The sequence below is a fragment of the Pinus tabuliformis genome, chromosome 3_1, assembly GCF_031772625.1.
Source record: "Pinus tabuliformis cultivar Carrire ecotype Pingquan chromosome 3_1, CPIR1, whole genome shotgun sequence".
NCBI lineage: Eukaryota > Viridiplantae > Streptophyta > Pinopsida > Pinales > Pinaceae > Pinus > Pinus tabuliformis.
In genome coordinates, this window is record NC_142301.1 from 153775359 (window position 1) to 153791893 (window position 16535).

The following is a 16535-nucleotide window of genomic DNA, read 5'->3' on the forward strand; positions in this document are numbered from 1 at the left end:
TCAAGAAAAGATAGAAAAGATAGATCAACGCCTTATAATTCAGCCTCTTCGAGGGGGCAACCTCCTTTACATTACATAAATGAACAATTCTTGGATGATACAAATGAAAAGACCTCCTTTCTATATATAGGAGTCTAAGGGGTCATAACATAATCAGAGCCGATATAACAATAATAATGTAAGGGCACAATAATAACAATAGTGGGCTTCTATGTGGCACAATAGTAACAATATGGGCACTACATGGGTACATCAATATAATAAGTGGGTTGTACTAATAACAATAAGGGTTACACTAGTAGTATAGGGGCCTAACAGTCATTATACATCATCAGCAATTAAAACTACATATAGATGGTTAGATAATCAAGTCACATTCCAATCATTTTCAAATGTAAAAAACACACTACTTAATCTCGTTATCAAGATTGAAGTACTTAATTTCATTTTATGTTTCGAGGTCAAAGCATTTCAAATGAGATAAGGTACCTATAGTGTAATATATCTCGTCATTTATAATTTGCAAGTGATGTTTTTATGATCATAACTTAATGAATTTATGTTGCGACATATCCTACTTTTATGAAAATTGGGTTCAATGTATCTGATCATACTTAAAAGATTCCTTAAAAAGCAACCACCTTAAGTAAAATATTAAATGTGAGTGAAAGGTATATATTAAACTATTATTGTATCATTCCTATATGAGAACCTATGCACTTTATTTTTCCTTAAGAAGCTTCGTTCAGTGTATCTTTACCTTGAGTGTATTTGGATTGAATCCAAATTTGAAACGTCTTCAAACATTTTCCTTGAATATATAATTTGTGATCTCTCCATTTTTATTGTTTCAAAATATCTACCACTGCATTAATATTTATTTTTAATAGTTTAAATATAAATAGTGTAAGTTCCAAAGATTTAATACAAAGCAATTAAAAAAAAAGTTATTAATAAAATAATTGACTAGTATATTTATATAAGAATGAAGATTTCCAAAACACAACATCATGTGCGAAGATGCATATCTATGTCAAATAGTTAGGCAACATATGGAATCTTGCACCTTTACATGTTTTACATGTGAAAATTCGAACAGTGAAATATTTGATGGAATGAATCTAACTTTTAATAGGCAAAAAAAAAAGAGCAATTCCCATGTATCGACTTAGGGGAGGGGTTGATAATTGTATTAGAATATGAAAACCACATAAAACCTAAACTATCTATCTTTTGTTACCAAGATTATAAATGTTACAAAATGGATAAGATTCATATAATTGCATGATTAACCATTGACACTGTATACTCATCACTTAGTCATTCATTTTTTTTAATCGAAATATGTAAACCCCTCACAACCTAAATTTTTTAGATTTCTTTTGCAAGCTTACAAATAATATGAGATGAATAAAATTCATATATTAAAATAATTATCAATTCGCATTATATTACTTCACTCAACCACTCATATTCTAACTTTCTAGAATTGGAATATGGAAACCACATACGACCTAAACTTTCCATATTGCTTTTACAAGGTTATAAATGATACAAAATGAATAAAATTCACATATTAACATAATTATAAACTGACACCATATTACTCATCATTAAATCACTCATTTTCCAGGTCTTTTTGTTTACCCAAAACCCTTTCACAAATTTTGTAAATTGTTGTCCAGAAGGTATAAAACATCACCTTTATGCATGTGATAATGAAGTACCAGCAAGAAGAAGGCCAATAATAAGGATGAAGAAGACGAAAAAACAGACTAATTAGATGTCGAGAGTAGCGTCCTGCCTGCATCAACCAAAAAAATTCTTGTTCATTCTCTTCAAGAAAAAAACAAGGTTAATTGTGCTGAGAAAGATGAAGAGATCTACAACTCAAGGTGGGGGAAATTCTCATATTTGCATGCATGTATGAGTACATATATATGTAACCCTATAAAATAAACTAAAGTAAAAAGGTTTTATTTTTTCAGTTATTTTAATGCGAATAAAAAACTAGTATATTATTTATCTTATTTACAATATTTAAATAACAATAAACTAGTTAACTTTTGATCTCTTTTGATCTATTATCCAATGAAAGGAATAAAAAGATGTGAAATGAAAATTTCACATATTTATTAAATATGCGAAAGAAATTGAAGTTTAAAATTCAACCTTTTTTTATGCCTTTTGATGTAGGATAAATCCAACATTAAAATGAATATATAGTAGCATTTACTTTCATCCAGGAGGAGGAAATTAACTTGTATAAGCATTGAAAAATGATCTATCAACTTCTCTCTACATCTCACATATAAAGTTCAAGAACTTTGGGATCTTTATAAGAGCTTAGATACCCATACTAACATCACTTATAAGTTATAAGAGCTTAGATATTCATAGTACATACTAACATATCACGATAACATTTTGATTTATATGTTGATGTGGAAGGAAAATGTCGTCTTCATCAATATATTTTGTATTTGTCTTCCATTGTTAAAGGAAGATAAGCCCCTAGAAGTCGCCTTTTTCACTGTTAATTTTTTAAGCAAAAGAGATTACGTGAACACTAAGAAGTTGAAACCAAAGTTACATAAGCACTACTTACAAAGAGTGACGATCACGATTCACTAAAGACTCAGAATTGGACTCAAATGCCTGTACACAAACTTAATGATCCATGTACCAAACTTATCTAGTACATAAATAAAATGACCACAGCAAAGAATTAACAACAAAGTGACCATCAACAGAACCCAATGGTGCCCTTTCAAACTTTGCTTCTCAATTATGCAATATGAGAGTTCTTAGATAATTGTAAGGCACCCGTGGATGTTCCTTCTAGAAATGTTATTTTCTTTGAATAAGGAGCATGTAGATAAAATTATTCTTATGCCTCCGTTTGGGAGGGTTGCATAGTTCCATAGATCACTGCATCAGGTGGTCAAATGAGAGATCATCCCAAATCCACACTTCTTACAATTAGATTCCCTTCGGCAAATTCCTTATTGTTCATGGCACATTTTTGACATATTGCACAGTGTGGGAGTTGAACTAACATTGCTACCCAGTCCAGATATGTTCTATTCTCCACTAATCTTGCCTCTAGGTTGTGGAGGAATCCTTCCAGATACATACTAAAATAAAAAACCAGCGAGGAATCTATGTTGTCTACACTTATAAACCTCGCTTCTTTACTAATAAGTGCTATGCAATGCATATGGAACACTCTGCATTTCATGCTACATTGTTCCTTTTTGTGTGAGCACAAGATTAACTAAGGTTAGGTTGGATCAAAACTCTTTCCAAGTGGAAAGCTATGATCCATCCCAACATGCTGGAGGTTCACTTATATAAACTCTATGTTGAATTGATCTTTCAGTCAATCATGTTGAGTCAAAAAAATAATCGACCTTAACATTACCAACAAGTCTATTTTTTCCAGTAAAGCAAATCTATTTCTTGATCCACTAAACAACAATCTGGATCTTGCAACGGACTAAAATGCCTAAAGGCAAAGTTCCATGATCAACATTCTCATCAATCATGTGAAACTCCTCTGGTAAAATTCCTATTAAATTTAGGAAAGAATAACCAAAAATGCTTGAGTTTGTTCACTTTTTAACGTACTCGTTTTTTTATCAATTAGAATCTGTCATTCAAGTATCCAGTTTAGTACAATCATCTGCTGGGTACGGCTGGGTAACTAATTACGTCAACTCACCATATAAACTATCACAAGCATCGTGGAGCTTGTGATTGGTTAGCAGATAGGACTAGAATTGTTGTCAATTGTGTATATGATTGTCCTATTTAATATAATAAACAACATTTTAGAATCGTTTAACGTAGTGCAATTGAAGTGGGTTGATCAACTTCATTAAGAATTTGGACTACCCACAAGATCCATATGCTTGCAGTCTTGTCCCACAAATCACCCCACATGCAAAAGTTTTTCTTTTCCAAACGTTTTCATGCAAAGGAAGGAACTAACACAACACAAAAAAAAAAAAACCCAAAGGACACAATTCCTCGGAAAAACCCAAGTTGATCATGAAGACGAATCCCAACCTCGTCAATAATCTAGATATTTCCAATATAGTTGTTAAGAGACCAACTACAGGGTGTGCCGAATGTACTTGAGAAGGCAAGAGCCATAGATTGGATATGTTTATCAGTGTACAAAAAAGACCAAGTATGCCATCACTGTATACAACATTTTATATTTCAAGGGTTCATTGTTTCTCTTGGCTCTAACGAACGATTTTTTAGTGAGCATTATACCCTGCATGTGGATATCATTTAGGCCAAGGTCACCCTCTTCTCTCTAAGAAAGAGTAGAGGTTCCTTACAGATATCTTCAAAGCCACATTTCCATTTCTTATATTAGAATGTTATAAACATAATAATAGTACAATTAGATTAATTAAAGGTCAAAGAGATCACACCTCTTCACCTCATGAAAAGCCAATACATATAAATAAATCATCTCAAAACTCATTATAACCACAATTCTTATCAATTTAGCAATCAATTTACTTTATATTTGTAAAAATTGTATTCAAAATCAGCTGGATCAAACTGGTAACCCGTCAAACCGACCAATAAACCCAGTTCATCCCCTTATAGGTCTAGGGTTTGCATCAAACTGGTCATAAACCAGCCAGTTTATGACAAAACCGGCTGTTTTTTTCCATAAACTGGGCAATTCATCACCAACACATCTGTGGAACCCACATACAATGGTTTTGGGAATGCATGAGTGGTTTTGAGGGAAACTAGGGGCTATTTCCCTCCAAAAGCAATCCCTCCAAGCCTTTAAAAGCATGCCTCCCCTCTGAGCCAGATGATGTTTATGTAGCTCCTGTTGATGATCCCATGTCAAGTAGAGGTGATGAGTTTGATGATTGATCTGATGAGCAGTGATGTTGATCACTGATATGTAGACTTGTAGTAGGTCAGTGGCCTCATAGCTTGTAGCATTCTTTTTGGACTCTAGAGGCCATTTAGAGCCTCATTAATTATGTATTTTTTTGCTGATGTGTATTGCACTTGATGCCACTTCAATATATTCACCTTTACATGGTATATAGATGAGCAAACTCTGCATAATTTGTCTCAATTGGTTTGGAATCATGGTTTTGAATCTTAAAAATAGTTTCTTTTTATTAAAAATAGTTATTTTATATATTTTTTTAAAGACCAGTTCATTGAGATCTTACCAGTCCAGTATTTCTGGTTCCAGCTCAAAAATCAGTTTGATAAGTGGACCAGTCCGGTCTCCGGTTCTGGTTTTGAATGTTATAATAAAAATATTCTATCATCAAGTATTAAACAGGAACTGTTTATTACATTAGTATCAGAGCCATTGATCTGCCCTTCTGGGTTGGTTCCACATAATCCTTTAATTGCTCTCCCGTATAGCCACACTTCCTGCCATAGTCATCGAATTCCATGGAAGGCCACCATTGTCAATCTTCCATTCAATTTCCATATTTGTTGTCCAGTACATTGTTGTGGCTGTCAATTAAGTTCCATATTCCATTGTACAGCCACCAATTCTACCATACTACTGTGCAAATTAAATCAGCCACTGCCAAACCCTGCCACTGTCACATGCTTGCATTGTTCCGTACAGCAATCTTTTATCCATACAGCCACAATTAATTCGTGCAGATTATGTACATTTTCTGTTTCAATCATACTGTGTCAACCACAATTCAACCATACACAATTCAACCATACAACCAATTGCCAGTTATATTCGGTTGCGCAGCCAACTTTTAAACCCTCACGGGGTCTTTTGCGAGATCCGTACGAACTTTTATTTTTTATAATTATTTCAATGGGTCTATTGCAACGTCACATTTTTCCTTTTTCTTTCATCTTTTGACTATATATATTACATTTTTATATATTATTAGAAAAAAAACAATTTCATTACTTTGTACAGAAATACATAAAGAAATCTAAAGGTTTCTTAGGTTTAAGAATGGGGACAATCAAAAAAGAAAAAAAAGAGAAAAGGCCAACCTCAACTGCAAGATGGTTAGCAATGATGAGTTATATATGAGGTCAGCAACATAGGACATCATCATGGTAATGTTAAAAAGGACATAAAGAATTAGGAGAAGCACAAGAAGAATTAAGGGATAAAATCAATAAATTAGTAGAAAGAAAGATAAAATTGTCAAGGTAATATACGAATCTAAGAAACAATGGCCAACCCAATCAAGAATGAGAAGTGAGGACAAAGATGAAATATCGAGGATATTTAATGATCATAATGAAAGAAATGACCAACAAATCGAAGGGTAGATGCGTTATCTGCACATCCCTTAGCCCACCAAAGACCACCACCAAGTCCAAATTCATTTAATTCTAGTTACAAGAGATATCAAAATAACATGGGTTGTCTAAATAAAATCAAATTGACATATCTGAATATGATGGACTATACAATAAAATGCTGTCATGTGGATTTATAAAATTGAAGGGGTTTTTGCTATGGACTCATCTACGAATGAACTAGAAAAAATATCAATAGCTTCCATATACTGAGAAGGTGATGTTTATGATTGGTTCAACTCGTGGTTAAAGAAAACAAATGGTGGTCAAAGGAAACAAGTAGCTTATCCATTAATTGGCAAATGTTCACAAAAGATCTAAAAGAATTTCATGACTGTGAAGAAGATGACACCTTTACTAGTTTCAATGAGTTGCAACATAAAGGAACAATTAATGAATATACCCATGAATGGTAAGTCAGAGCAACTAGATTTCCAAACGGTGCAGAGGATCAACTACAAAAATTGTATATTTCAAAATTAAAGCCCATTACTCACCGCTAGCTAAGACTATCAAAACCTAGGCATTTGGTTGAAGCCAGAAACATGGCAAAGATAATTGAAAGAAAGTCCAATACTCAGCATTAGGTAGCGTTTGAATTTTAAAAGAAGACAACCCATTACAATGCAACAAGTGATTACAACACCATTAAATATCATCAATTAGAGAGGGATAAAAAGAAGGAAAAAAATTGTTATAACTATGGAAAAAATTGGACTCCAAGGCATAGATGTGAAGACATGTCATTAAGCCACTATAGAATAGTGGATTGGAAGCAAGTATAAATCCATAAACAAGATGATGAAATCACTACAGCATGCAACTCAAAATTTGACTATAACACACCGCAAAAGCATCACTAGCTTCAAGCTCATGTGCCAAACAAAATAGAAATGAAGAAAACAAGTTCCAAAGTGAAATAATTACACGAACAGATCAAATACAACAACCAATTGCAAAATACATTCCACCACATCTCAGAAAGGATAAAATCCAGTCTCCAAGAAACGAAGAAAGAAAACCTAAGTTTCCACTAGAAAGCATGACAGGAAACCACAACCTAAGACCTTGAAGCTTGAAGGAGTCACAAACGATAGAAATGTAACAATACTCGTAAACTCTAGCAGTACTCATAATTATTTAGACTTTGTTGTTGCTAAACAAATAAAATTTTCATGTGCCCCGTTAAATAGTTGTATAGACTTTGTTGTTACGAAGGACTTCACCATTACAATCACTAATAGAAAAAAGGTCAAAGAAGTATGAAGATGTCATAAAGACTCAATTCAAACACAAGAATTAGAACTACAAACAAGATTATACACTATAACTGTTCAAAAGAAAGGATATAGCAGTGTTGATGACATTGGTATGGAAAAAATATTGGTGAGGATCTGGAAAACATCTTCTCGAAAACATTGATGAAACAATCAACAAAAATCAGCAAACTGTGGCAACATTAAAAAATACTAAATATATTCCTTTTTTCAAAATTGGAAAAAATCGACAAAAATGAAAAAATCTGGAAAAAAAAATCGCTGAAGGAAGAAATCGTGATTTTTACAGGATGAAAAATCAAACCTTGTAGAAAAATTCATGGAGTTTAATGGCAAGGTCAACATGATAATGATTATATGGTGTTGAAGGCTGCACTCTCAAGAAGAATCAATTACAATTATTAGAAAAGGGGCAAGAAACAGAATAGGTTGCACTCTCAAGAAGAATCAATTACAATTATTAGAAAAGGGACACGAAACAGGATCAAACATACAACAGAAACAAGGAAAATCTATTGCCAGGGAGCACAAGGCTTTCATCTTAAACAATCAGGTCAAAATACTTTAGGTTATGAATCTATGATGCAAACAATACAAAGGAGCTTCACCAAAACTAAAAGCACAAATGAAGTCAAACCCCTAAAAATAGATAAACTTCATGCCACCATAGATAGATGCTCAGATAGAGAGAATCACATTTACTATACTTTAAGAACAAAGCATTCCTTAAAGAGGGTGGCAATATTACAAACATAATAATAATATAAATAGTTTAATGAAAAGTCAAAGGGAACAGACGCCTTCACCTCCACCTCATGACCAGTGAATGCGTATAAATAATTGTCACAAGGCTCATTGTAACCATCATTCTATCAATAAAAATATTTTGTATTTGCAGAAATCTTCCGTAATCAAGTATTAAAGAGAGATTGTTTATTACAGAGAACACAAGTATTAAAGAGAGATTGTTTATTCCAGAGAACAAAAGCTTCACGAAGGGTAAAAGACATGGCTTGCAACTAGAATCCTGTTACCCCATAGCTTGCACGAGTGGTACCATAGTAATTTTTCACTTTCCTTGAGGCCTTACTGCAGTATCCTGTTCCCACTGTTTGGCGTAAGTTTTGACATTTTGATAGACATTTGGATCCTAGGAATGAATAAGAATGCAAGCAGTCTTCACGTGAAAATGGGGAACATAAAGGATATCAAAGTTTTTTCTTTCATGTTTGGGGAAATCAAGGTTTTGACAGAGGTTTTAGGCACAGGTGTCCTTTGATGTCTAACCCTTCATCATACTCCTGGAAGAGTACCTTTCTATGTTCCGTGCAGCGACAAGTTGGCTTGTAGCAAAGTGCAGGAATTTGAATATTGATTGGGTCCATCCTGTTGGAAACATTAGCAATACTGAGAGGGGGGTGAATCAGTATTGGACACTTTTAACAATTGTTTAAAACATCAAAGACAACATGCAAATAATGCTTATCAACAATACATTAATCTATAGTATATACACAGAACTTATCTTAAATAGTTTCAATGTTTACAAGTACCAACTTGAAGAAGGCAACAACCTCCTACTTTACCAACTACAGGCATCAACCTAAAGGAAGCTACAACTCACTTTCCTTGCTCTACCCTGCCACCCTTGCTTTAATAAAGAGAAATAAGGACTCCTGTACTAAGGATAGTGGCCCTCTCACATACACTACATAAGAGAAAAAGCTACATACACTACATAAGAGAAAAAGCTACAGTAGTGGCTGTTGTCCAAGGCGTAGGCCTGTAATAGACTTCTAACCAGAACCAACAACCTTCAAAAAGTGTGCCAAAACCCTTTTTAAAAATGCGCCATAAAGAACTTCAAAAACTATGCCAAAACCCTTTTAAAATGTGCCAAAAGTCCTTCCATAGATAGCCTCTCCTCACTTCTGGTTCATTAGATATGAAACCTAGAAAACCTTCTTTTCTTCGCTGGTTTAAACAGATCCGAATTTTCCTTAAGCGAATTGCTAAAATGCATCCTCCTCATGCTTATATATAGTGCTCTTCGAGGTCTAAACCGCCACTGTGGGGCCAACTTGTCAAAGGCAACATAATTAATAAGCTTCAAAAATTCATATCTCCTCAATACTGACGAATTAACTGTTAGAGGGAGTGTCATATACCATTGGAAAGATTTCCTAATTAACTTTCCAACCATCTATGTTATACTTCCATTTGAGCTAACCAAATAGAGTAAAAAATCATTCAAAGAAAAGGGTATCAATTTCTCTTTTTCTTGGACATCCTTTGACATTAATGACAGTTCTCTTTTTCTTGGATAGCCATTGACATCAATGATAACTTCTTTCAACACATCCCCGGAGATGGTTGTTGTCTCAAGTACAAATATTGAGGTTGTAGATGAAATACTACTTTGTTGAAGTTTCTAAGTTTACTTAGTTAGAAACCCTCCATGCACTTTTATCTGATTTATTCCTACTACTTGTTATTTTCCTTAACAAGTTATTTACAATGTAAATACTAAAAATAAACACTAGTGCATGCTCAACATATTATAGATCAACAACTAAAAGAAACAAGAACAAACACACCACATGACACCATTATTTTTTACTAATGTCCCCGGAAAAACCCAATGTGGGAAAACCAGTGCAGTTATCTGAGGGTTTTCTTATTAAGCAATATCATAGTGCAGTCTGGGTGCTGAAACTGGCCTACCCAACAGAGAATTTCCTTAGCAGTAATACCTCTCGGTTCCTGACAAATCTACTAGTTGAAACCTCAAATAATCCTTCTGGTAGCTACTCAACACCAATCTGCCCCAGAAACCCCAGCCTCTGCCCAATCTGGAATGCATTAGCCTCTCCTAGCCTAGCGTTGGCACTGCGTCAGCCCCAAGAGGCCTTGCGTCAGCTCTTTGAGCCTCTGCGTCAACTATGTTGGCCCCTCTGGTGCTCTGCGTAGAGCTTAGCTGCCTCTTCTTGGCCCTGCATGAGCACTGGCTGCTCCTGTGTCTCTTTCTTTGGCTGCTCTACTGCTATCCCGACACTATCTTTGCCTCTCTGCCTCTCTGTACTCAATGTCCCTCAGCTGCTCTCCCAATCACTGATTCTATCTCTCTTAGCAAATCCCGCTCTAGAGAATAGAATGACTGATCACTCTGGTATATTCTCCAAGTGACCCTCAAGCCTCCTCTTATACTTTTCTCGTTGGCATATTAATGGTCGAGATTAAGTCCCTAATCAACGGCTAAGATTAGATCTGGTTTGATCCATGTCTTTTGGACCATTCTAACACAGATTCATATTAATACACATTAATATTTTATTTTCCCTAAGTTTAAGCTTAGGGACTCCATTAAAAATATTAATTATTTTAATATCTCCTAATCTGTTTAGAATCTGCCCAAACCCTTTCTGGGTATTGGAGATCTCATGTGCCCCAAAATCTCCACCAAATTTCGTGGCTAGAGCACATCCGATGCTACCCCAAATCAACACTCTCTCTTAGCGAGGACAGTGATCTAGCAATACTCCTCACTGAGTATTACTCTGATCATCTGGCATCGGTACCTGTGCTGATGCTAGGCCTTCTTGCCCAACATCCTCTGCACTACTGCCTCCTGTACTGTTGCCCATGGTTTTGCCACTGCCACTGCTGCATCTGTACGACAGCTCCCTCTGCATCCATGTTGTTGTTGGTCCTTTCTCCCAGCACTGCATCCGCACTGCACCTCCTCTCATCATGCTGCATCGTGCTGCCCACTGCTGCACTGCAACTCAGTTACTAAGAAGTAACTGATCTCCCAACTGACCTCCCTGTTGGGCTAGAAACACCCACTGATGCTGAAGCTCCCTCTACCGCTGACAAGTGCTCCCTCTCTGACCTCTGCGCTGCTGCAACAACTCCCTGCATCTCGCATCGTTGCACACCTCTCTGTGCCTTCTGCACTAGTGCAACACTCCAATGCCTCTCGCACTGTTGTAGCCTGCTAGCTCTGCGTTGTCTCGAGACTCCTACACTGTAGCTCTCTCTATCGCTCCATCTGCATCTGTCTCTACCCACTCAACCAGTCCTGCTACTCCTCAACGGGGCTCCCATAGCAAGGTCTAATCCAAGAGGCTGGGTACCTCAAGGATTTTGCCCCTCATTGCCTGTAGTTCCCCTGACTACAGCTCGATGTCTCCCCACTTCCGCTCAAGTGGCGCACGTGCACTCATGGCACAGTCATCATCTGTCAAAACTTCCTTCTCTGCCCTTGCTGGTGCTGCCTTGGTCTCGGAAGACTCTCCCTTACCCTTCTTCCTTGGACACTGGGTCGCATAATGACCCAGTGCCCCACAGTGGAAGCACTTGATCTTGGAGAAATCTTTCTTCTTCCGTTTTTCTTGCTTTCCCTCAAATGCTAGGGCCACATCCTCCTCCTCTTGCTTGACCTGATCCCTTTGCTGCTGCTACCTGTCTTCGACTGCCGTCAGATCTCTTCCTGGCGAAGAGTTGCCCACATCTCATCCCAAGGTGGGAGAGTCCCTCTGCCCAGGATACTCTGGACAAATACATCCCAATCTTCTAAGACAGCATTCAAGGTTGTCCTCACCATAAGCTCCTGATCCAGTGTCGCTCCCATAGCAGTCAACTGGTCTCGGATCTCATTCAATCCTTCGAGGAAGCTGTCAATCGATTGACCCTTCTTCATCTGATACGACCTCATCTGGTTCTCGAGCAGCGTTCTTCTTTGCACAGAAGTATGCTGGTACAGCTTCTTGAGAGCCTCCCACATCTCAAATGTCGTTTCCTTCTCAGCCATATGTGGTACCACATGATCGTTGACGCCGTCAAGGATAATGCACTTGGCCCTCGCCATCACCTCTTAGTACCTGTCATTATCATTGGGGTCGACTAGGACAGCTATTACCTTCGAGGCAAAGTTCTTGACACGAATCCTGTCAAGCACTGATAAGATTATGGCCTTCCAGACTGCGAAGTTCGATGCTCCGTCTAGTCTATCCTGGTCTCTTACCCCGTGTAGTGCCATGATGCTCCTCTACTTCCGTCCTGGAAGTTCTCTGTTCGACTCCTCTGAGTCTCTACTTCCCGTCTAGAAGTTCTCTTCTGGACTCCCTCTGGGTCCTGATTTCCCTACTGGAAACCCTTCTATCGATTGCCCAGATGCCCCCTACTCTGATTGACTTGTGCCGCTGCACTTCTAATCTGAGTTCCTCGGCTAGAAACCCTTGATAACAACTCCTCTCGCCCTGCTCTGACAGGTATTGTTCTGACTACAGTACCTCACCAACTCCACTCTGCAATATTCCTGCAGCCTTCTAGACCCCAGCAACTACCTTTCTATGAACTGCGTCAGCCCCTCTCCGCCTCACGCTGACTCTGCGTCACCCCAGATGGGTCTACGTTAGCCCTGGGATGCCCTGCATCAACCCTCTGCGTCAACAACACTGGCCTCTCTGAGGCTCTGTGCAGCTCCCAGCTTCCTCTGCGTGGCTCTGGTTGGCTCTGCGTCACACTTCTCGCTTCTGCGCTGCTAGAAACAGCTTCTGTCACCTCGGGGCAGCGATTTCTGCTGCTATTTCTCTGCTCGACTGATGTCTCTTAGTCCTCCTGTGATCTGGAATCACGCTCTGATACCATGTTGAAATTTCTAAGTTTACTTAGTTAGAAACCCTCCATGCACTTTTATCTGATTTATTCCTACCTACTTGTTATTTTCCTTAACAAGTTATTTACAATGTAAATACTGAAAATAAACACTAGTGTATGCTCAACATATTACAGATCAACAACTAAAAGAAACAAGAACAAACACACCACATGACACCATTATTTTTGAACTAATGTCCCCGGAAAAACCCAAGGGAAAACCGGTGCAGCTATCTGAGAGTTTTCTTACTAAGCAATATCAGAGTACAATCTAGGTGCCGAAACTAGCCTACCCAACAGAGAATTTCCTTAGCAGTAATACCTCTCAGTTTCTGACAAATCTACTGGTTGAAACCCCGGATAATCCTTCCGGCAACTACTCAGCACCAATCTACCCCAGAAACCCCAGCATCTGCCCAATCTGGACTGCGTCAGCCTCTCCTAGCCCAGCGTTGGCACTGCTTCAGCCTCTCCTAGCCCAGCGCTGGTACTACGTCAGCCCCAGGAGGCCCTACGTCAGCTCTCTGAGCCTCTGCGTCAACTACGCTGGCCCCTCTAGTGCTCTGCGCAGCACTTAGCTGCCTATGCGTGGCCTTGTGTGAGCACTGGCTGCTCTTGCGTCTCTCTCTGGCTGCTCTGTTGCTATCCCGGCACTATCTCTGCCTCTTTGTCTCTCTGTATTCAATGCCCCTTAGCTGCTCTCTCGATCACTAATTCTATCTCTCTTAGCAAACCCCACTCTAGGGAATAGAATGACTAATCACTCTGGTATATTCTCCAAGTGACCCTCAAGCCTCCTCTTATACTTTTCTCGTTGACATATCAATGACCGAGATTAAGTCCCTAATCAATGGCTAAGATTAGATTTGGCTTGATCCATGTCTTTTGGACCATTCTAACACAGATTCATATTAATACACTTTAATATTTTATTTTCCTTAAGTTTAAACTTAGGGACTCCATAAAAATATTAATTATTTTAATATCTCTTGATCTGTTAAGAATCTGCCCAAACCCTTTCTAGGTATTGGAGATCTCATGTGCCCCAACCTCTCCACCAAATTTCGTGGTTAGAGCACATCCGATGCTACCCCAAATTAACATACTTCAAATACAATTTGCAAAATCAATGTATTTAAATTTTGATAAAGTACAAATATATTTTCCCCCTAATGAAGATGGAGGTTGTAACCTATGATATATGATATGTTCTTTGACCAAAGATGGTGAAGTTTGGTGGATGCATGATTAAATTGAGTAAGCTATCTTTCTACAATCTTATTTATTGTTGATGGAAAACGGTTATAAAAAACTCACGATGGTTTTGCTGGTATTTTTTTATCTATTTATTCTCCTAGGGAAAGATTTTCATCAAGTTCTTTCAAGGTGACCTTGTTTAAGCTCCCTCCCTTATTTATCCTTGAAAAGTTGTGACACCTAGCCCAAGCATCTAGGGTACATTAGTTAGTCTTCCCTAGTCCCTGAGGCTAAATCTACTCCAATCCTCTTTGAACCTCACATCAAGCTCTTTTTTAGATGACTTTGGTTAAGTTTGCTTCCATATCCCATCTCTAAAGGTAGAAGGATTCCCATGTCAAACTTCTAGGGCACAAAAATTAGTCTATTCTAGTCTTTGCACTTAAATCCACTTCATTTCTCTCCAAGTGTGCAATTCCTTGAACCCCAAATGCCCCCAAAAATATACTAGCAAGCTAAGGCACTGATCTTCTATACTCCATCACCCATTTTTCTTGTAAAATCATCTACACCATTTTGTTAGGGTTTTACTCTCCTAGTGATTCTTGGGTTGTGTGTATTTGGGGAATTTTTCCCTTTGAACTCAAACTTTGAAGTTGTTGTAAATCCCTTACAAGTCTATCAACCCTAAACCCTAATTTCTCTATATGTTAGTTGGTGAAAGTACAAGTAGAAGCCTTAGAGGGCTCTAGACTTGGCTTGTTCAATCCATTTGATCATTAAGATCAACCAAATAGAATCCCCCTTGAGCTAGAGGAGAGTTGGCCATAAGCAAGAAGAGAGTTGGTGAGGTGACTATGGTCCCCTCTAAGGTGCAGTGGGTTCGGCACTTGAGCTTTTGAACTTTATATCAAGAATGTGAGATTTTATTTTAATAGTAATCAATGTTATGATTCATGATGTGATTTGAACAATGCTACTACTTCCTCATGACCTTATATTTTGACCTGATATAACCTCAAAAATGTGGTAGACTATTAATAGATCAACAGTGGAGATGCATTTAGAAGGACGGTGATCAAATGGGGATGTCACAATTCATATCTCAAACAAAATTTGATATACTCAACCACACAACAAATGGACATGAATGTAGTGATAGGCCAAATCAATGGTTAAATCCCTATTGAGTTGAACAACCATGTAAGGGCAAGGCTTGGCCAGGGATTCCCAATAGAAGCTAGTTTAACAAGTAGAACAAACAGATTGCACAGATTATGTAGTGAAATTTGGATTATACCTCTAATTAATGGCTTGTGCATCCTTCTTTGTGTTTGTATGTAAGTGTAGTAATTCTTCTTCAACAAATTTTTTTGAACTTTTAGTGGCAAAATGCCTAAATGTGGTCAAAGACCCTAGTAGTTCAAAGAACCTCAAAAAAATTTGTGTGGCCAAAGTTCATAGTTATGTTGTCAAGGGAAACGAAATTCAACCAAAAGTATTAGTAAGAAAGAGGTATGGCCAATGACACAGTCAGAACATGGCTATGATGAAAACAAAAGGAACAATCTCACTTGTCGAATACGAAATAAACAACTTGGTTCATAAACTAAATATCCAAAGTAAATAAGATAACATAAAAGATTCCATATGGATTAGAATAATGTATTCAATATATAATATGGAAGATAAATGATTTACAATGACCTATGTGACGGTATCTACTCACTAACGAGACACAAGGTGAGAGATTGTGATGTGTTGATTTTGCGTAGCATCGGATGTGCTTTAGCTCCGAAATTTTTTGGAGGGGCTAAACACGAGATCTCCAAGACCCAGAAATCATTTGGATAAATTCCACCTGGATTGTGAGTTACTAAAATAATTAATATTTTTAATGGGGTTCCTAGGTCTAAAAGTAGGAAAATAAAAATATTAATGGGTATTAATAAAAATATGGGTGAGAAGCTTCTAAGAGACGAGGATCAAGTCTGTTTTAATCTTAGCCGTTGATTAGTGACTTAATCTCGGTTGTTGATTCATCAACAGGAA

At 37.4% G+C, this 16535-nt stretch overlaps 1 protein-coding gene across 4 annotated transcripts in view; it reads right to left on the reverse strand.

Annotated features, from left to right (window-relative positions):
• Positions 1-1402: 1402 nt before the first annotated feature.
• LOC149186251 (K-stimulated pyrophosphate-energized sodium pump protein) overlaps positions 1403-16535 on the reverse strand; it is a 306281-nt gene continuing 291148 nt past the window's right edge. For 3 of the 4 annotated variants that reach the window (XM_089410937.1, XM_089410936.1, XM_089410938.1), the window contains one exon: positions 1403-1804. In XM_089410937.1, the coding sequence (XP_089267063.1) occupies positions 1619-1804 (186 nt within the window). In that variant the 3' untranslated portion in view covers positions 1403-1618. Of the gene's footprint in view, positions 1805-8633; positions 9012-16535 lie in introns of those variants that run through there. The other variant, XM_089410939.1, reaches the window with a different exon arrangement.